This window comes from Primulina eburnea, chromosome 1 (assembly GCF_022965805.1).
Source record: "Primulina eburnea isolate SZY01 chromosome 1, ASM2296580v1, whole genome shotgun sequence".
Taxonomy (NCBI): domain Eukaryota; kingdom Viridiplantae; phylum Streptophyta; class Magnoliopsida; order Lamiales; family Gesneriaceae; genus Primulina; species Primulina eburnea.
In genome coordinates, this window is record NC_133101.1 from 7,294,909 (window position 1) to 7,318,391 (window position 23,483).

The 23,483-nt window shown below is 31.7% G+C and overlaps 4 protein-coding genes across 4 annotated transcripts in view; 2 read left to right on the forward strand and 2 right to left on the reverse strand.

Moving 5' to 3' along the window:
* Positions 1 to 23,483, forward strand: part of LOC140825527 (large ribosomal subunit protein eL15-like) — a 92,575-nt gene that overhangs the window by 25,897 nt on the left and 43,195 nt on the right. The gene's annotated exons all lie outside the window — the stretch shown is intronic.
* LOC140810859 (uncharacterized) lies at positions 4,314 to 5,595 on the reverse strand. Its single transcript, XM_073168760.1, has 2 exons — positions 5,261 to 5,595; positions 4,314 to 4,620 (listed from the first exon to the last, which is right to left on the reverse strand). The coding sequence occupies exons 1-2, from the start codon at positions 5,475 to 5,477 to the stop codon at positions 4,487 to 4,489; spliced, it is 351 nt and encodes a 116-aa protein (XP_073024861.1). The 5' UTR covers positions 5,478 to 5,595; the 3' UTR covers positions 4,314 to 4,486.
* LOC140825462 (acid phosphatase 1-like) lies at positions 6,799 to 10,009 on the forward strand. The gene is made up of 3 exons (XM_073187254.1): positions 6,799 to 7,526; positions 8,167 to 8,376; positions 9,688 to 10,009. The coding sequence occupies exons 1-3, from the start codon at positions 7,108 to 7,110 to the stop codon at positions 9,863 to 9,865; spliced, it is 807 nt and encodes a 268-aa protein (XP_073043355.1). The 5' UTR covers positions 6,799 to 7,107; the 3' UTR covers positions 9,866 to 10,009.
* On the reverse strand, positions 12,385 to 15,046 carry LOC140810868 (derlin-1.1-like). The gene is made up of 7 exons (XM_073168768.1): positions 14,890 to 15,046; positions 14,602 to 14,737; positions 14,416 to 14,489; positions 13,967 to 14,060; positions 13,759 to 13,887; positions 13,001 to 13,161; positions 12,385 to 12,794 (listed from the first exon to the last, which is right to left on the reverse strand). Exons 1-7 carry the CDS (start codon positions 14,904 to 14,906, stop codon positions 12,548 to 12,550), a joined length of 858 nt encoding a protein of 285 aa, XP_073024869.1. The 5' UTR covers positions 14,907 to 15,046; the 3' UTR covers positions 12,385 to 12,547.

Below are 23,483 nucleotides of genomic sequence, written 5' to 3' on the forward strand. Positions count from 1 at the left end.
TAAGGATGTATAGGATCTAAAACAGTTTTCCCATAGGGTGTTTGGTACAGAGGAATTTGGGTTCTCCTTGCCCTTGTTCCCGCTGGGTGTGATCCTCCACCAGTATGGAAATCAGTCTGAGATTCTCTCATATTTACATTATGAGATCCCATACTTTCCCTTGGTGGTTCCTGAGAAGATGACCAGGTTATTGCAGGTGGTGTTTCACCTACTGCTGTATTCATCTTTAGATCTACAACTTTGAGATTTGCGAAAGATTCCGCAAGCTCTTATAGATCCTCCAAACCAATCCTTTCTAAAGTTGTCATCAGATCAATTTCTTTTCTGAGACAGACTTGATTAGATTGATCATCTTTTCTTCTTCAGTTAAAGGTTTTGACACCACTCTGGCCTTCCCTTGTTGATGTAACAAAGGTTCGGTACCAAAGGATGGTGGTAACCAGCCTCCTGAAATTCTTCTACTAGAACTTGGTTGTTGTTCTAGTTTCTGTATTCTTGTTTGAATATCCTTTAAGATCTCAAGAATTTCTTCTTGTTTCTCTAGGACCTTTTCAATCCTTTGAGGTACATAATATAGCATATTGCCATAATTTTGTACCGTTTTCTGTATTTCTCTAAGATCCAGAGAGAGCTTAGAGGAGTCTGGTACTATCTCCAGAAATTTATTATTCTGAATCATAAATTTTTACCTGAGGGTGCTGTTGCTTCCCTCTGTCTATACAGATCCATTGTTCTCTGAAGAATTTCTTCTGAGTAGATTTTGAAGTATGTTTTTACGGTTCTTTAAACCTTGTAAACGCATACCTTTCGTTCTGAGTTCAGTGAAGCATGTACTTCGCTGTAATTCTTGTTCTAATTGAATTATTTCTAGGGAAATAAGTTCAATTTCGAACTGGATGGTAGTCCCTGGCATATTTAACAGATCATTGAAGATCTGGTCTTTTCGGCCTGTAAGAGTCTACCTTTTGTGTATGCAAGGTTTTGCAAACACTGCTGTCTTTCATCAGGAGATAAATTTCCTTTGTTCTCCTGTTTCTGATATCTAACAATAGTTAGATAAACTTGTGTATATTCCAAAATATTGGAATAGTTCTTGTAAATTATTCTCCTCGAACTAAAGTTCGGATTCATAATTTTTTCGAAATTCTCCTTCTCATACATTTAATTACTAGTAATAATAAAATTTTCGTGTTTGAAATAAATTAACCATGCTCTGATACCATTTTTGAAGCGCGGAGGATCAATTAAAAGAAAATAGAGAATAAGGGTAGTTTTGTCAATTTTATAGGTTTAGGGAGTTAAAAGAGAGTTTTTGATGGCTAGGGAGTTAGGAATAAGTTAAGTTTGGGTTTAAGGATTTAGGAGCAATTTCTCCTTAAATCTTAGTTGTCTTCACTAATTATCAGAGCAACTTGATAATTGATTTCTCCTTCCGACATGGTCTACCACTTAGTCTATATTATACCGAGAGTATTTATCTTTATATTCTAATATCATTATATCGTGTGAGTCACTCATATTTTATAAAAGTTGACATATATGTTGATGATCCAAGAATTAACATTCGACCACAATTTAAAGTGAGAGATATTTCAATAGTAATATAGAATAATTCATTTGATTCGCTAGCGTATATGAAAAAAAAATTTGCATCATGTTACCGGGCATGGCATGGCGGTAAAACACCAAAAAGTTTACAAGATTACTGGCACATGATTTCGCCCTACCAGAGGTCTTCGCCAAGGTTTTCCGTTATCTTTTATTCCTGCTTTCTTCGCTAACTCAAGTTAGGGATGGTAATTTGCATGGTATATACGTTGTGCTCGCGTTGCTCCAGAAAAAAAAACCCACTTATTTTTTTGCCGACGACACTCTTTTATTTAGCCCTACTGATAGCCATATGTGTCAAAGACTTGATCAGATCCTAAATTGTGCATATATCTCCTTTAGTCCCAACTCCACTTCAGTCATGAAAGATATATATGGTGTTTTAATTTCTACTTTGGGCATGCCTAGCTAGGGTGGAAAACCATGAGATTTATTTCCGGCATTCACGTGGTGAAATAAACAAAAGGTTGTTTGATGGCATTTTAGAGAAGGTTTGGTGTAAATTGCAGGGTTGGAAACGCAAGTTATTCTCCGTTGGTGGACGAGAGGTGCGTTGCTTTTATATAGTATAACACATATTAGTTTTCATAATATAAAGAAAATGGGATAATAAACTAAAAGTTTTCCAAATTAGAATGATGAAAATTGTTTTTTATAAGGTATAACACAATTCAAATAATTTATTAATACCAGCCCATTATCCCTGGCCCATCCTTAGCTCAAATGGGAGATAGACTCATCACGCGTCCAGATATTCTCCTATAAATATCAGGTGTGGGTGTATAACTCAGGCATTCAATATATATTATTTTTCAGCAGCACCATTAGCTGCTCTCCTTTATATCCTCAGTCTCTAACTTGAGCGTCAGAGAGATATGCTAGGACACCCTTTCGACCCTCTTCTAATGGTCTTCTTCGTGATTTCAGGATTAGGGCAAATTCGAACCCTGCGACGTCTGGACTAGTAGCACTTGCTGGAATCGGACCCTAAATTTTCAGTGAGTATCATATGTTAATCAATATACCAAGAAAAATACAAGAGAAAAAAAGAAAAAAAGGCTGCAGCATGCTCCACTGGTATCAGGCAAACGCACGCAAAGGATAATCGAAGTAAACCATTTATTGACGAAAAATGGATCCAACCTTAGCTTGCTTATTAGGAAATCGTTTGTTACGAATGACGATATATTATTTGAATGTTGCACGTCTTAATCACATCTAAAATTATATTTAAAAGAAAAAAAATTGAAACCAAAGTGGCTCTTAATCATAATTTGATTCGAAAATAGTCTCGAGCAAAATCAATTTTGTTTTAAGAGTTTATGCTATACCACTTGTCATAAAGAATTAATATTATTGCCAGATAACTTGGCCTTGGACTGAACTATAATGTATCGGAAAAAATATATTTTCTATGGTAAATTTACATCATCGAATATTTCTGAATGTATATAAATCTGGTGGTAGATAGATATAGAACTCAATGTTGACCAAAAAAATTATACTGCTCCATATATTTAAGTTAAATGAAGACAAACTGGTTACTAGGAAAAGCAGGGCTGGGATGCATTTTTGAAGCAACTTGTCATGTGTATGATTTGGAACTTCAATTTTTTATTGCAAGAATTTTTTCAAGTTCAGAGCTATCATTTCCGACATTGGCAATTCTGTTACAATTGTTCCAAAAAGTCTCTTGCCCGTTAGCTAGTTTCAAGTCAAGGCACCTAGACCATATTCAATTTTAGCCACGCTCGCAAACACATCCCAGAGGATTGCGTTTATGACTTAAGTCTAGCTCGATTTTGGCTTCATTATGTATAACACTAATGAACCGCGAAGTGCGAAACATGGATTGTGCCCTTTTGATTCTTTAGAAACTTTGTACGTCTGGTTATTTCTTGAACTTCATTTATCACAATGACTGAAGCAAGTTTGATTATTTGTTGATCCACAGACAAAAAAGCCATTTTGTCGGGAAACTTTATATTTACATCCAAGAGAGTTCTGGTGCTGATGCGGTGAGAAAATAGACCAAAAGGGGAACGATGGACTCCAGTGTGCATCAAAAGTATATACTAAGTGAATCCAAATAATGCTGCATAAGCAAATGTTTTGGCTTGTATTCATACAACCGATCGATTATCCATTTGGACGTGAACATTGCATCTATCATTGGGCCAAAAAAATTTAAAGGGCTTTTTCTACTTTTATTGTTAGAAGGTGTTTTCTACTTTCAAGTGTTCCTGACAGTTCGACTTACCTAGAAGCTCAGAATTATTGAATCCCAGCTACTTGTGCAGGACGAATCGATTTTTTTGTAAGTGCTTTCCATAAAAACAACAAAAAAATTAAATCTTCTAATTTTTAACAAGTTTTTAGATTATCTGGTTTGAAGACCAAACATAAGATAAAGAGCTGACAATAATAATTATAAAAACTCAATTCGACTAATATCATGTTTCAGATTTGAATCCAACCAAGCAGACGACCTTGAATAAGCAAGCTACTAAACTAAAAAAGATTTTGAAAAGGTATGCAGATGGTGGTTTTGCAATATAGCAGACACTGATAACACGAATTCAACCCGGCTAAGATCAATGACTCGGCTTCGAAACCAACCAAGTAGATCTCCTCCAATAAGCACGCTATTAAACTGAAAATATTTTTAAAAAGGATGCAGATGGTTATCTTGTAATAAAAGCATATGAAAATGAGCGAGCACCAAGGCTCTAATAAACAACATCATGTCTTTGAGTAAGCAACACTGAGGTTACATACAAGGTTAAATTAATCCCATCAAATGATCACAATGCTACTAGCAGAAAAGGAACTGCAGGAGCCAGGACGAAAGATCTCCTCTAATTAAAACAGGGCACAATTACACGTTATGCTTCCGTCTAATCTTGCCCTTTCGATGATGTTTCCTTTTGGCAATCTTGAGTTTCCTTTTTAGCTTCTTCCCAACAGGTTTCAAGAATTTTGAGCTTTGATTGCCATTACCCATCTCCACATCTGCCAGCCAGCAGAGGAAAGATTAGGACCTTCCTTTTTTCATGAATGCCGATAGAGATTGCAAACAATGAAGCTTCTCTATTTTAATAATCAATTTAGTGTATAATGAACGACTCGATTCTAGACACGTGCAACCAACGGATGACATTAAATGTTTGCGTAAAAACAAATTTCAGCACTAGATTTTGCAAGGTCCTTCCTCGCCATTACTGATGATATACATGAGGCTGGGATCACAGTAGGATTGTGTGGACCTCCAAAATCCAATCGACTAGCCCCTTGAGAACTAACCAATGAAAATCAATGGATCAAAAATACATCACCTAGCCTAGAAAAAACACAAATTCCAACACTGAATGGATCAAATATATCACCTAGCATAGAAAAATACACAGAATTCTTCTATACACCGAGTGAGTACGGTGAGGTAAACAGGCTTTGTAGCTCACAATTCTCCATAAGCAGTAGTAAGTAAAACTCTAAAACAGCAATTGCGCATCCAAAATACAGAACCAACAAAATATAAATCAAAATAGATGTATATAAGATAAAGCAACAAAATTAACAACGGATTCAATGCAAAACGAGACGAATAGAAAACCCACAAACTTACGAACAGAAAAATAAAACGAAACTGTACCGTCGTCGCCATCATTAGCAAAGGAAGCGGTGGCCTCAGAGGTGACATCCATAGCCTCCACGGCAGGAGAAGCCTTGACGGGAAGCTTGGGGGCGGCGAGGGCAGCTTCCTGAGCGGCGAGCTTGGCGGCTTCTTTCTTGTCGTATAAGGGCTCAACCAATTCTCTCCTTATGGCCCTCAGCCTCTTCTCCCTCTTCGATCTCATTGATTTTGCCATTTTTGTTCCTTTGGTCTCTTCTGTATTCGATAAATCAAAGAAAACTTCAATCTTTATCTTTTCTTCACTGGAGGCTTGGGCCTTGGAGGACCAAATTAGGGTTTCCTGGGTTCACAGATTTTATAAATAAATAATAGTTTGTACCCAGAATATCAAATATTTCTGAAAATATTATAATAAAATGGGCTTTCAATATTTATAATTTTTTTAATAAAAACTGAAATATTTTCGGTGTTCTTGTTTAACTGATTTCTATTTATTTTAATATTTATATTTATTTATTAATAAAAATAAATTTAAAAACTAAAAAAAATAAAAAAATATTTAAAAAAAATCTATTTTCAGTTCGATTAACCGAGTTAAAAAAATTTCGAATCGAACAGAAGACAAAAAAATCAGAAAAACTGAAAATCGATAGAGATGGCAACCACGGAACAAAGAGAACCCTTTTTGTAGTTTTGAAAAGTAAGATCATATAATTTCAAAATTAATAAATTATAAATCCTTTCAACTTTTCATAATTAATATGAGTGAATTTTTTTATTAGTGATATATTATTAGTGCTTCCAACTATCTATACATATTTTTATATATGTATTATTTTTCTTTCATTTCAAAATGAATTAATCATACACAATTATAAATATTATAATAACAAAATATTAATTTATTTATACTCAAACACTTATTATTATAAGAATAATAACACACTAAAGTCATGTATCACGCCGTTTTGATTTGTTATCCTTAAATACATTATTTATTGATGGATTTTTCAGATTCTTAATGAATTTGAAGATTATGATTATATGAACATATTTAATGTTTTGATGGTTCAAAGAAAGCATTCATAAAAATCTAATTTAATTTTTAGTTAAATAATATTACTCACCACACATTACAAAACGTAATATTTACTAATACATCAACGCAAGCTTTACGTGTTTGTATAATATTTTTTTATAATTTATTTGATCCATCTTTAAAACAAGATTAAAATATAATTATAAAAAATTAATAAGAAATAAAAATTTATACTCTGAACTATAACATTAAAATTTTAATATTTTATTAATATATATATATATATATATATATAATATTTATTAAACAGATCATGACAATCAAAAATTAATTATTAAAAATATCACATACTTAATAATATCTTATTATTAAAATAATATAAATTTTGTTAAATTAATCGGTTCATTCAATGGAACAGATTCACGCCCAAGCCAATAAGATTCAGTCCCAAGCCAACGGACAACGAAGATTCCAAGCTTTTGATTGGTGCGCATGCATACATACACTATATACATACAGTTTTTTTCCTTCATCTGCAATCTCTCTGCGTTTTACTCAATTTTAGTACTTAGCTCACACGCCATCGCCGCCTCCCAGATCCAAAATCCGATCTATATAATATTAAAAAAAAGGCAAACACTTTGCAAAAGGGGTTTCTCCGTCCACATCAAGAAAAGTATTTCTTGAGGAAAGTTGAAACCCCAAAAAGATCACCAAGATTTTATAAATTCCTTTCTTTTGTCCACCACAAACGATTAATCGTTCGTCTCCTCACGTATTTCAATCAATCTTGGTACCGAAAAACCATTTTTTTGCTTGGTCCACGATGGTTTTCTTCAAGATTCTCCTTTTCCTGTCCGTTTTGCCCTTTTCCCTGTGTCAAGAATTCTTCGATCCTAGTAGCGCCTTTCCGAGGCCTCTGATTATCGAATACGCTGAAATCAATGATGCCCAGTCGAGAGATTGTCAGAGTATAGAAGTTCAATTGAAGTGTACCAGTTGGAGGGTTGCTGTGGAGGCTAATAATTTAAGTCCATGGACGAAAATTCCTGAAGATTGTGCTGATTATGTGAAGGAATATATGGTAGGAAAGGGGTACGAACTTGATCTTCAAAGGGTTTCTAGTGAGTCTGAAAATTATGCAAGAAGTGTGAGTTTGAGTGGAGATGGGAAAGATGCTTGGATTTTCGATATAGACGAGACTTTACTGTCCAATCTTCCATATTATGCTGAGCATGGTTATGGGTACGTGTGTTTTTTCCTTTTTTCCCCTTGGTTTTTATTTTGTTTCGTATTTATTTTATGCTATTTTGTGATTTGTCATGTAAGATTGGGTTTGATTGGATTTGTATGCATAATTGAGGAAAATAATGATAAAGAATTCAGTTTTTTTTTTAACCTTGATATGCCATTCTTTAATCATGGAGGTATCTAATATTAAATCTAACACCTGGTTTGTGTTTCATACCATTTTTAGGAGGTCATGGGCATAATTTTATATGTTCAAAATTGTGAGGTTGTGTTTGGATTGGAGGATTCAAAGTCATGTATTTCAAATCCATTTGATTGCTTGGATGAATTCATGGCTTGGTGATTTATGTAGATGTAATGATAATTGTGATGAATTTGATATATATCAAAGATGATTGTCATTTCAAATTCATAATTCAAATCTGTATCCAAATCAGTTTCTCTTTCTAAATCAATCCTTTCATCCAAGCGCAACTTTATAACAATTCAATTGTATTTATTTTTTTTTTGTTTTGAATATTTTTAAATATCAAGATTCTTTTTCGGAATTTGTTAATGTATATCGTATGTGTCCAATTATTATATTATCAACCGATGTTTCGATATGATGTGTTATTTTTTTGATGGTTTGTAGCTTGGAGATTTTTGATAGCTCGAAATTTGATCAGTGGGTTGAGATGGGAACAGCACCTGCTGTAGAGTCTAGTTTGAAGATATACGATGTAGTTTTAAGCTTGGGAATCAAGGCCTTCTTGTTGACTGGTCGAAGTGAAAGGCATCGTAACATAACGGTGCATAATTTGTTGAAAGCTGGATTTCAGGACTGGAACAAGCTCATACTGAGGTTAGCACTATACTCGTGTGAGAGATATTTTATTTCTGAAGGCTTTTTTTGTTGCTTGGTTAATCATTTTATTGGATTATTAGCATTCACTGTTACTTTCAGCTTAAGGTTCAAAAGATTGGCAGCTAGATATTTCGTGTGGACAATTGCATGGGTGATAAAAGAGCATGAGACAAATGGTGATTTATATTTAGGCGTTTTTTGGATTTTGAATCCTGGCTCAAGTCATCTTAACTGAGTAGTGTACTCCTTTTTCGGTCATTTTATGAGTGATTGACGACCCTCAGTTAATAATTCATAGCTCCTATATCTATGTTTGCTTTGCATATGGCATCCAATCAACCACCTTATTTTAGACTTCAATCTTATTTATGTAAATTTAAGTTGACATTAATTTCACCATCCTCGTTACTCTGTTATTTGTTGACAATTCATGTATAATTCTCCTTTCACACTCCATGACCACAACTTTCAATCACAATTAATGACGAAAAATTCAATTCTTCTAATTCTTGCTTACTGTGATCATTAAGGAGTAGATGCGTACATGAAATTTCCTCCATCCTTATAATTTATCATTGCAGTTCACTTAATACATATAAACCAATTCTACTATTGCCGAAAGGAGAGTAAATCAAACATATCACAGAGAAACTGAATTAAGCCGAATATGACACATAGTGGCTTCTAATTGCCATATATATATATATATATATATATATATATATATATATAGTTGCAAGGGATCAAAAGTATACGTGCAAATAATAATAAGGACTGTTGCCATTAACTGCTGAGATAATGGGTTGAGGATTTAGTTAGTTCTGTTATGATCGATTCAACATATGTTTTATCATTTTCAATTTTATTTATTTTGTTCTTTACTCTTGTTCTTATGTATTACAACACTGATTGAATATCTGTAACATTAAAGTTTGCTAGAAAATATCTGTATGCTGCATTAGTGAACTTGACTGCAACTGCTTATTAGTAGCACTTCTTGTTTTTTGCTTCAGTAATTTGAACTCTTTTTGGCCTATGGGGACTCAATTTTGTGATGCAATTTAACTTACTTTTTTGACGTATTCCTCTACATTCGGATTGCATTTATGTTATTTAAAATTGGACAGTAATCTTGCTTGAAATTTTGACGTATTCCTCTACATTCGGATTGCATTTATGTTATTTAAAATTGGACAGTAATCTTGCTTGAAAAGCCTTGTTAAATCACCCTCTGAAGATTAGCACTACACCATCTTATATTCATTCGAATGAACTGGACTTAGAATGTCAGACTAATTAATTGTGCAGGTCCTCTGAAGATCATGGAAAGACAGCAACACAATACAAATCAGAGAAGAGGGATGAGCTTATAGAAGATGGTTATCGAATACTGGGTAATTCAGGCGATCAATGGAGTGATTTGTTGGGTTCTTCAACATCAAATCGTTCATTCAAGCTCCCAAATCCCATGTATCACATTCCTTGAAATTGGGCAGGTTTATTTGAATAACTCTTCTTGATTGAATGTAGAAATAATGAAAGACATGTACATGTAAAACTGAGAAAGGCATTCTTCTGATTCTTGATTGGTATCAAACTTTAGGAGTGCATATGAAGGGATTATTCATTATATTTGTTGCTCGTGAATTAATTCCTGATCCACTATATGAGGAATTGATTGCTCACGACACAAGCTGGTTACTTTCTTAAAGAAAAATTCATGCATGTTCAATTAGTTATAGCATCCTGCACGCTTGCTATATCAATTTGTGCTTGTGCTTCCTTAAGACATTAAAAAAAAAAGCAGCATGTTAGTTAGCATCGTGCACCCACATTGTCAAATGTTTTTGGTATAATTGACAAGGCAAACTAAGTGTGAAAAATATGAAAAGGAGTTCAGAAGCGGATGGTTCGGGTGGATGGTCCATGCAGTGACATGTCCTAGATACATGTGATCAGACATTTGTTAAAAGTCCGAACCGATCCTGTTGGCACATATATTTTCTCAATGATTATAAGTGAGTGACTAGCATAGAGTTATTAACCAGATCAAATATTTTGTTTGATGACTAGTATATTGCACATGTAATCTCACTGATGATTTATCTTAGTTGCCTAAAAAAAGATTTGAGAAATCAAATAATTGTCCCTGATGTATTAAAACAATTGTTATAAAAAAAAAAATTGACCGTTCTCATGAATATGAGTGATAATGGTGCCATTATTTTCCTGATTTCCAATCCACAATAGCAGAAAGTATAATTCGGTATCAAGATTTTATTCAGCAAAGGCAAACTTGTCACAGGTGATGACTCATTTTCTTCAAGCCAGTCGTCTATCGCCTTTCTATCGTAACTGTATCCATCCGCAGCCACACACGGATCGTTCATCACATCCAGTAGGACGAAAATTCAAAATCCCACATAAAAAATAAGAAGAAAGATAAAAATATTGCTTGATCTTTTAGGAATATATGTATGTATGCGGTGGCATTTGTACCTTGAGTAAGAGGCATATGAAATGTAGTGGAAGAGAACTAGAACCAGACGATGCTAAATCCCGAGCCTTGTCAGCAACAGTCTTTAGTTTCTCCAACATGGGGAGGATCTGATTTTGTCAAGTCGGGCCTGTCTTTATGTCGAAGCTCGGTGCAACTCAAACCCAAGATAGCCAACTCTTTTGTCTCCTCTGTAGGCCAGTTACCGGCTTCAGAGTCCAGTACCCAAGCCAAACTATCTTCATCCACAGCCATTTCCATGGTCCGAGTGAGTGCTATAGCTGGTTTTGCTGTCAAAAGTTGCAAAACCACCATTCCAAATGCATAAACATCAGATTTCAGGAGAAACCAGGCCAGTTCTCTGGTATTCGGGGTCAATGTAGCATAGAGTTCCAACAGGGCTCGTGTCTTTGTACAAGGTTGTCACATTCGAAGTGTCCTGATGAAGCATTGTGGAGAGGCCAATGTCCCCGATTTTGCTGACGAAATTATTGTCAAGAAGGATGTTTGCTGGTTTGAGATCACGGTGGATTATTCGTTTGGGCTGGGAGTTGTGCAGGAAAACCACTGCTAAGGCAACTTCACGAGCTATCATTGTTGATTATATATTTCGTTGTTAATTGAGAATTTTTCTTTGTTTATGATCTGATTTGGTTTCTAAAAGTGACGATTAGATTATTGATTTGATCGCTTTTTTTAAAATTGATCTATCATGTGATGTAGTATCGGAAATAAACCAGTAATACATTTGTTTTTTCGTTTATCTGTTAATTTTAGACAAAAACTTGTATGAGACGGTCTCACAGGTTGTATTTTGTGAGACGGATATCTTATTTGGGTCATCCATGAAAAAATATTACTTTTTATGCTAAGAGTATTACTTTTATTGTGAATATCGATAGGATTGCTCTATCTCACAGATAAAGATTCGTGAGACCGTCTCACAATAGACCTACTCTTAATTTTATTTGTTTAACATTGTTTTATCTTTAGATTGAGACATTATCGTACTAAATTATTAGTATTGCGAAATTGTTCGTGATATGGTATGTGCAATGAATGAACTTTCAAAAGTAATGAAGTGATAAATACAATAATGAATTTAAAACAAGTATATAAATATTAGAAATGATCCCCAACACAACACACAAACATATAAATATATTATCATTAATTTTTTCTCTTAAAAAATTAATATTACCGTCACATTTCTCAATTATATTTTATCTTTTCGAGCCATTTTTTAAGTTTATATTTGGGGTCAGATCAATTTGAAAATTGAAAGGGTTGATATTTGAGGGCCAGGTTACAATTTTATTTTATTTTATTTTTAAAAAAACTGTACTTTTATAGGATAGGATACAATTCTCTCACACAAAAACTAACTAAAATTGCAACATGCCAAAATATCATAAAAAGTTACAAAACTAGTCACTTTCCGAAGTGAATTTTAAAATTATTTCGTTGGAAGTCATAGAAAATTGAATCAAACGTCATTAAAATCTCTTTTTTTTTTCTTCTTTTTTCCCCCTCGACTTTTCTTATATCTTAAAATAACATATGAAAAATTGTCCAAATTTGATCATATATATCAAAATAACATGAGATTACGATATGACCAACTACGGAAAAGAGATTGTAACTAATATTACAAGAATTTTAAGTGGTGGACTACCGGCCGCCCAGGCGGTAGCTTCTGCCGCGAAAAGCCACACCTCCGGTCCTATTGGGTGGCTCCGTGGCGTCTATGTCGGTCTCCACCGGTTCTGAAGAGGTGGTTCGCGGCTGAGACGCGGCGGATCTAGACCCGTTTAGCCTATGACTCCTGCCACGGAATATAACTCCATCTGAAGGTTCACTCCTCCTGAATGGTGAATTCATTTGAAAGCCCTCACCCCAAAATGCCACCAATTTATGACTAAAACATCGTTCAAGGAATAATAATATTTTGAAAGATAATTTCTCAGAGCAATACGAATCATTTCTTGAAATCAATAAAATATATTTTTTGTTATTTAATTTCAGGACATGCGATCATATATATTTTAGTCTATAAAAAAAAATGAGAATGGATTATTATTATTTATTATTATTATTTTTCAAGGGATCTGAACAAAAGGATACACCCATTTTGGAGTCTTGCAAATGTTGTTGCCACTGGAAAGTGGATAAAGTACTGTGACAAAGTAATAGAGATGACCCGCTGCAATTCCCAATAAACCTGATTTTAAAGAATTTCCCAGCAATAAGTCCATTGCTAGCATATACCATGGAACGTAAAATCCCTGCAACCACAAATTATACATATCAAATTTCAATTTTTTTTTTTTGAAAAAATAAACATTACCCTAGAGGGATCTCCCATATGGCGTGTGACTCGATACGTAGTAGGATTTCAAGTTCGAATATAGTTTGCTTGGTTATGGCTTAATCAATGTAACGTTTCAGATTTAACGATTGTCCTCACTATACTAAGACGAGTTTTTCTAACGTACTCATGTCCTCGCTTACATGCACCTAGGAAACTTCAAAGCGGTCACCCATTTAGAATTGTCACAAGTCAAGCAGGATTAACTTTATAGTTAATCTTTTATGCACTCTTCAATTATTATACAATCTCAAACCTGAACAGTTTTTTCACATTTTGCTGTGAGATCGGTTCATTCATGTTACATTTAACTAGAAGCCTGCCAGAGACCCTTATTGTCCGTTCAACATCATGGCACCAACGATCTCTCTACCCTCTTCGGCCCCAGGTGTCACAACCGACTTAGTTGGTTGTCACTTGATCGGGGTCGGGTTTTTGGGTCTTTTGGTTCGAGTTCTTGACTCTGATATCAATTTTCATACAAAATTAATAATTGTGTGATCATTGTGCGTACCTTCAATTCAAATAGACCGTGAACGTTGATTCGAGCATTCGGGAACTCTCGTCCCCATATATACACAATCACGAAAACCATGGACGGACCCAGAAACGGAGACCAAAAATACGGAACTGCTGTCATGACCTATATCACGAGGAAAAACCCATTAAGTTTATTTATTTTTAAATTAATAATATCGACTCTACTGCATAAATTGGATTACCAAGAGGGAGAGGGCTCCAAATATATACATCCATACTAAGTCAGCTGTCCTTTTGTCATAAGGTCCCCTTTCTAGTTGAACTCCATAATATAATCTGAAAACGAACCCAATTAATCTTTCAATTCATAGAGTATTTCAAATCACAAGTACGAAATCAAACCACTGTAAATGATAAACTCTACACCGATGTAGCATAGAATCGCGCAGGGTACGTCCATGCGATTGAACGATGAACTCTACTCCGATGTGGCATAGAGTCGATCCATGTTATGTATTTGAATATTAGACTAACTACGGTTCTTGCCTAGCGTACACATTGGGGTAGATTGAAATTATTAATTCAGAAATGTAATTTTAGTCCTCAAATTTTAAAAATTCCAAGCTTATTACACACAAAATTATACATTCAACAAATTTGTTCCTAGCTCGTCAAAATACTTGGACCATACATTGTGAAGAGACGAAGAGCAAATGCGAGTGAAAATGACCCAAGAAAGAAAAATGGCGTGACGAGCCTCCAAATCTGCAAAATAGTAAAATAAAATAATATATTTTTCAGCAGAAAAGGGCAATAAAAATAATAGATAGACTTAAACAAATACAAAATAAATAACTAAATGAAATACTAAATTTACCTGAAATCTTTTGAAAACATCTGAGTACAAAAGAGTAATATTTTGATAATCGTATAGTTGCAGGTGATAGGCACTAGTGGTCAGCAAACAGACCACGGCATACGTCTTTGTCACCGGAGGTAGAGAGTTATAATATCTATTTTTTGTATAAGAAAAAAATTGATCGTAAGAACATAATTCGATCGATCTCGGATTTAATAAACCTAAGCTTGGTTGGTTGATAAGATCTGCATAATATATGTGTTATATAATTTTAGGAAGAATTGAAGTGAAGAGATGACAACTTACTGTGCTGGTGTAGACATGGTTGATCTTTAATTTCTTGTACTCGGAATATATATGTGCAGTGCTTGGTCTATGTATGTTTTTGCTTTGGGTTTTTCGTCTTGAAATTAATACAATATTGTATTTAGATTAGTGATTAGCTTTGGAAATTCCAAGGGAAGACTTGGAGTCTTCCTCTGGCCCAAATATAGATATTGAAAAAGTCTAAAACTCATTAATTTCAACCAAGTTTGCCGACGAGCTTTTGGAATTCTTTTGTGGAATTATCATCTTGACTTGCACTCCTTAGACTTTTCGGTTCACAACAAGGTTAAGAAAGTAAGAACGTTCCTAATTCTTACAACTTTATCCTTTGTCATAAATGATAAAGTTGAGCTTGTTAAGATTGATAATTGAATATAATTCAACCTCAAAAAGCTAGCTCAAAGAGAGTATTATATTAAGTCCATATATACAATTTTCAGAGATTTTATTCAACCTATGTGGGACAACTAACACACCATACGCTTATGATGGACATCTGGAGTGTGAAGTTTACAAATAACCAAATTATACGTATAATGGGTGACCAACTCTAGGCAATCCAATACATAATGGTGGAAAATGAACACTGATACCATGTTAAGATTGAGACATTATCCGATACATGTTCTCTCTGTAAATTTCACTATCCAGATGTTCATTACTGAGCATGAGGGGGTGTGTTAGTTGTCTCACATAAGTTGGATAAAATTTTTGAGAGTTGCTTATATAAACTTGGGTGAGTTGACTTAGATCCAAGTCTCAATCTTAACAGAGTTGAATGAATTTTTTTAATTATTATGAGGATTCTCCTGACTTATTGTGGGAGAGAACGGTCGTCCCCTTATTTTCTCACCATGTTTAGGATCCTTTGTTAACAACTAATTTTGGATACAGTTTCTGTGATCCTAATTTATTTTTTTACCTGTCAGTTGCAAGCAAAACAAAGTACTTTCCATTTTTAAATAAATAAAATGAAATGAATAGCTTGTTAAAATCATTAATCAAATCAGTAAGAAGTGGAATAAGAAAAAAGAGATTGAGGGAGAAATCTCTTCTGAATTATAATCATACGTCTTTGTTCTTGTTAGTTTTAGTTAAGTTTCTGACAAGTGAATTACATATTTATTGATATATTGGTTTTTTTAACTATTTTTTTATTTTTCTAAAATCTTTTTTTTTTATCGGATCACTTGTGTGTGAAAACAAACCATATTTAACTAAACCCCTTTTGTATTGTACAACTTAGTCAACACGCTGAACAATTATTATATTATATATTTGAACGGCTCCCATTATTTTCAAGAAAAAAGAAAACAATTATGAAAGAGAGGAAAAATGGGTGGTCGCGTTCGATACTACCATATGAGTAATATTTTTATCTGTTCATATCATTTGGTTCGTGGTATGAGATAAATAATACGAAGATAAGTAATATTTTTTAATAATAAAATATAAAAAAACGATAGTTAATATAATGTTTGATTTTATTAATTATTTTGATATAATATGCTATTATCGTTTTGTCATTTTGAAAAAAATTATTAAAATATTATTTATTAAGAGTAATGTTGTAATTTCAATTCAATGATTTGAATGATATGAGATAAATGATTGATGATTTGATTTATGTAAGATAAATGATTGGTAGGTGAATAAATAATATGGTGCATCAAACATGAGATTGGATTAGATAAAAATATAGCTAAATAATATAGCGAATCAAACAGTACCTAGATTATGTGTGTTGAGTAATGAATCATAGTCACTCATTCATATATCATGGTTGAATAATTGATTATGATTTATTTTTTTAATACACGTATTGTATATTGAGTAAAAAACACGTATTCATATATTGAGTATATGTGTTAATTATTAGATGTATGTATATTTTTGTCTTTTGCTAATCATTTATGATATACAATTAATGTAGATGTTTGTCCATGTATATTCTTCATATACTATTATTTATCATCTTTTATATATAATTAAAAATACAAGCAAATCAAATTATATTGGATAAGAGGTAGATTCATGGATTTAGGGATTGAAACTTGATTTTTTAGAAATACAACAAATTATTTATCACTATATCAACTATTGGATTAATTATTATACATATCGCGTAAACATGCTTAAAATATTATGTACATATTTTTCTTATTTTTTTTATTATTTTGTTTTGCAAGTTAGATATATACCTAAATTATTGAAGAGAACGTAATAAAAATAAATAAAAATTAATTGAAAGGCAAGTAATGAGAGATTGATGGAATATTAACGAATAATTTATATTTCACTAACCCAAACATTTTTAGGATGCTGCTAAAAATCAACGAATGACAAATATTTTTTCTTGTTTGGATCCTATTTTAATGGAAATATGGTGAGTCGATCCACTTATATGTATTATTTTCACTGTTATATAGTACTTTTGTAATTTTTCTATTTGTTGGATATCTAAATTTGAAATTTCTTATTTTTTTCATTTTTGGTTGGAAAATTTAATTTCATAATTACATCTCGAATAACGAGTTTCAATCTCTTTATTATATACGTTGCTTTGGAGACTTGCAAGTTTTCCGACTTCAGTCATGTTTAAAAAAAACTATCACATTTAAATAATGTACAGTTTCAATTTACAGTTTTAACTTAAATAATTTTTTGTTGATAATGATCTTTTTTTTCATTCTCATATGAAGGTGTTAAGTTTTTTGAGACAAATGAGTTAATATACTTCGATTTCACAAAACAATCAAAATGGATGGAGTCATATTAGTATTAATGTAATGTGTATTGCTTTGATTGATCTATGTATAATTAATGTGTGTTCTTCAGTTTTTATTCATCTACTTTTTATTTGATGGATACATAGATATTTATATCAATACAAATAAATTTAACTTTTCGTACAAAAATTGAATTAGGAAGTTGTATTCATATGCATTAGATTTTGTTATATTTCTCATCAATAATAAATTTATCCCTAAATATGTGTTCTTGTTATTTTAGCTTGTGTATTTTTAAAAAAAAATTCAAGAATTTTTTATCACCAATATTGTCTTTCAGATTTAAGTGAATTGAAATATAATGTTATTTAATTTAAAATATATTCAAGGAAAATTATTTATCATAAAAATTTCAGTTTTTGTAATTATCTAATTATAATAATTTATATTACTTAATTTCACAACAATTTTAATTAACAAATTTAATAAAAAAAATAAATCATATTTTAATTTCATTTGGATATGCGATATTTTATTGATAAGTTTTCTGGGTTTTTTATGCAACTACAATGTATGTTATTCTATTTATTATTCTTACAACATATATATATTCGATCATGTTTTTTCTATTTTATAATAATTTCATATTATGATTCAGGTAATTTTAATCATTTTTTTGTCAATTAATAATGATTTCTCAACGTGATATTGTATTGTTTCTTCATTTTTTTCCGAACAATTAAATTTTATATAACATGTGTTAAAATTATTTCCTCGAGGTTGTATATGTGAAATTGTTTAATTTATTTTCAATTATCATTGTGCTATGTTGATATTATTTAAAGAAACTATATATAACTCATGATTTTTCTATGTTTTTAGCTTTTTTAGATTTCAATTTATCTATACTATCTATACTATCTATACTATATTATTAAGTAATCTATACTATATTATTAAGTAAGAGACCTCTAGAGTAACTACCTTTTGGTGTCATGGTCTGTTTTACTAATTACATATATTAATAAAGTGCTAAAAAATTAAAGCAAATTATATGTAGTTTAGTGGATAAAGTCTATGTTTCTTAGCCATGAGGTTGCAGGTTCAATTCTTACTTGGGCATTTTTTATTCCTTTTTTTATTCATTTTTTTAGTTCCTATATCAAAATTACAATGTAGCCATTCATTATTTTTTATAAATATATTTTGATCTTCATTTAAATATAAACCAAATAAATTATAAAAAGTTATCGTACAAGCACGCAACGCGTGCGTAGATATACTAGTATTTTTTATTTTTCATTCAAATATAAATGTGTATACATAACGACTATCATTTATTATTATTAAATAATTATACGATTGAGTAAAATACTAAGTTGCTAATTGATAGATTATTTAATATCATTGATTTGATAAAAATATTGAGAAGACGTATTTGAAAAATAAAAATATAGGTATTTCTTGATTCTTAATTATCTTTAATCCTTCCTTTTTTCCTATCATGTCTTTTTTTTTCTTTTCAAAAAAAAAAAAAACATGATTGTAAGTTAAAGTTTGTAACCATGAATAATTGGACTATGACGTCAAAGTGAATGTCATTTTTAAAAAATAAAAAAATACAAGTAAAAATTTTAATTTACATTTTAGATTTGACATATAGATATGTGTTCATCTTTCTCACCCTTTATTATTTGTATTTAGATATAATAAAATGGACTTCTATATATCATCTGATTTTAAATAATCGATTCGTTTGTTTCATTTATGATGATTTATTATTTATTCATTCAAATTTTTATTATTTTGAGACATAATTATCAAACACCTTTGAAGGAAATACTTAAATTACTATTATTCGATTTAGAATGATGCATAACTTAAAATATAATGCAACATAGACCAATTTTGATGTTGTAGTATTTGTCATTTATCTTGTGAAAGAATAAAATATGAAAATAGCATGTTTTTTGGTGGAATATAAATACGTTGGGACATGAAATAAATGAGAGTCGTGTGAGCATAATATTGGACATAAATTTTTTTATTATTGTAAATTGTTTGTATGTGTCAAAAGGATAGAGCCGAAAACTTATTCAAGTATGAATTTAGTTAATTACAGGGAAAATATATGTCTAAACATAAAGAGAGTCTTAGAGAACCAAACAAGAAATATCACAAGTTTCATATCAAATTAGACAAATTAGTTATCAAGAACAATAATGTGTTGTCATTGGTGTTGAAAGATATGGATAAACCAAGTGAGACTTCAAAAAAATAAGAGAAAGTAAAATAAAGAAAGATTCGAAGTGTGAACGACTCAAATAAACAAAATATAAAGTCTATAGGAAAAAACTAAGGCAAGTATTAAAGATATTAATTAACATCAAATCTGATAATAAAAAAGAAATGTGAAAATCAGATATAATGATGTGATTGCTGAATTTAATCGAACAAAGAAGCAAGATAAATTAAAAAAATGAAAAAGATATTGAATGATTCAAAAATCAAATAAGGAAAATATTGAAAAAATTAAATTATGGTTGTTTGAAATGATAGATAAACCGTGAAATAACATTTGTTATTGAACAATTTGTGAAAAATTTATTTGGCTGCGTTGATTTACAAATTTACGACCAACATTCGTAATGCACTCAAGTTCGTTACCCGCGTGCAACGCACGTGCTTTGCTACAAGTTATAAAAATGCTTTAGATCATCACCAGATCGAACTCGTAAAATAAAATAAGTATCTAGATTGATTTCATTTGTTTTAGTACTTTGTCTTAATATAGCATGACATACTGGACTTAACCTGCCCCCCGCGGGCTTAGCCGAGTTGGTACTCGGTTGACAGATTTGGCTCGAGTCCCATTTTCCCTTAGATATAATGAACCTCCCATCTCCTCTACGCATATCTTCGAGAGGCAGTGGAGGGGGCCTTAAGGTGAGGGGGATTAATTCACCTTTTTGCCCAATATATGGCCTTAATATTATAAACACGACCCTAGAAATTAAATATTTTTCTGAGATTGAAACCGATTGAAAAAAAAAATCATCATCATCATCATATAGATATTAGGTTTGAGTTGGAATATATTTGGACGCACTAACCATATCTGCGAATAACTCGCATATGATGCCTGTACATTCCCCAGAATGATTGTGACCTCAAGATTTTTAATGATATGACAGGAAAATTTGCAATGGTGCCTCGAGCCGCAGTTGAAGCGACACATGAAAAATAGCGGCGTTTATCGATCATGGTGGTGGCTACTTCACGGTATTCTCCCTTTTCAAATGTATTCTTCACCATCAAATTACCATCTAGTTGTGTCGCAGATATAAAGGCCACATTCTTCATTATACATTTGGAAAACGGCAACTTCACCATGTGCGCGAACCACATCTTTAATTCGAACTTTGCCCTACGACCCGCCATCACATTGGCAATATCTTCTTCTCCCAAATCAATGCTCCCCCGCTTCATAGGGTCCACTGCAGAAACATTTTTTAAATTTGGAAGAACATCAAGAAGCTCTTCAATATAAAAAAACCTCAACGAGAAATCACACATGTGATTGTAAATAATCGAACCAAAGAAGGCATGACATTCTTCCTTTGTGAATTCTTTGATGCCAGCATCAGAGATATCATTATCAACACGGCTCTCTGCCAAAACGAAGATGAACTGAAACGAATCAGATTTCCACGTAACCAGAGGCTGACTACTTGGATCAAGGTTACGAATATTGAATTGCATTGTTGCGGATTTCACGTAGCAAAGTTTCTTTAGAAAGTTTATGACCCCTGGTGGCCAAACAGGAGGCCAACCACATGGGTTAATATCACAAGAGATTTGGACAGAAACGAGGTGGGTTTGAACAACATGCGCGGCAAAATACTTGGAGACCGAACAGCAAACGCACAGCCATTTGGCATCCAGTAGTTTTTCGAAAATGGAGATAATTAGCTCTGGTGGGAGACGATCGAAATGATTCTCAGAGGCCATCCTTCTAATGTTGTGCAACTCACACGATTCTAGTATTTATCAATGATATGGATTGTAATCTTTTATTATTGTTACAGATACGCATTGTAATCTTTAATTGATTTGGTGTATCTTATGATTGTGCTATTCATATCCTTTTTTGTATGGAATATTGTAATCTTTAATTGATTTGGTGTATCTTAGAAAATTACACACGCACACATACATATTTACACTCCTATTTTTGTTACATTTTTCTACCATAAATTGACATTGATACGTACCATTTAATTAAATTTTTTTTTTCTTCTAAGTTCGTTAATAGTCTCAATTCCTAAAATAAATTAAATACATCAATTTCTCAGTAATCTATATATTATATTAATATAGTTTGTAGGTATTTCAAAAATTTGGTGAAAAATAAGTTGAGATTTTTTTAAAAAAAATTATTATCATGATAAGATCAAAACTGTAAAACTCAGAAGAAGAGCTTCCGTAAAACTCTAACAATACAATTATTATTATTATTATTATTATTATTATTATTATTATTATTATTATTATAAATATATGAAAAATTGTAATGTTCATTGTAAATTGTCAACTCTGCAGGTACTTTCCATATTTCAAAAAGTTGGTGAAAAAGTGAGGATATTTTTTTGTAAATAAATTAAACTAAAAAAGTCAATATAAAACTTAAAAGAAGAGTTTCAGTAAAACTCTAACATTACAATTATTATTTTTTATTCACAAGTTGTTCGATCAATAAAATAATAATAATTTATCTACAATTGCTCACATAATAAGGTGTGAATTACAAGAAATCTCGAATGAGTCTAGGTGGTTTAGAGCATAGAACCAACGAATATTAAAATTTAAAAGATTGTCGAAGCATAATATAAAATTAATATTTAATCCTTTGTTGTTATATTAATATATTCATACTAAATACATAAAATATTTCGATATCATTTTATGAGACATTTGAGCTATAAAAAAATATTTTTGTATCATTTAAAATTCTATCTTTGAATCATTTATATTATGATCGGAGATTGATTTAGAAAGGAGTTGAATAAATAATATCAACAAATTATGAAAATATTTTGGTTGGGTTAACAAAGGTGAAATGAAATTCTTGTCAATCAGGTATAAGTTAGTAGTTTGTCGCTGTGTGGAAATATGTTCACTGATAAAGTTTGAACACAAACCTTACTATTCATTGTAATATTGTAAGGTGAAATAAATTCTTGTCAGTTGGGTTTCAATAATTCAGTAGTTTGTCACTACGTACGTGAAAATATGTTCACTGATAAGGTTTATGTGATATATGGTACGTAATCTTCCTTCCCTTGTTTTGAACGATCTCCAATTTTTATGTGACATAGGAAAGTTCTGACGCTAAATAATCAACTTCCGATGAACATTGGTTTTTCCGAAAAAATTCGGATCAAAATTGCCAAAAAAAATTGGACATACCGGATTAACACTTCAATTTGACTATATAACGTACAAGAGGGAAAGCATAACGAATTGAAAAGACGATTTTCTCTTTTAATTATACTTCATGAATTCTAATTTATTAAGATGCTGCAAGTATATGCATGCAATAATTCATTCATATAATGTTTTTATGGCTCGAGTTAGATCTAAAGTATTTAAGTTAATGGTTTAGAGAAAATTCAATGATATTTGCGTTCTAATATATTTGGAATTCAATATTTTTTTACATGTTTGTATTAGAAAAAGATCTCATTAATAAAAAAAAGATTTATCATGCTTTGTTATTTGAGGGTCCATTTTCTAAACACTTTCTTGATGAATGTAGACATCCAACCATTTATTAAGTATATA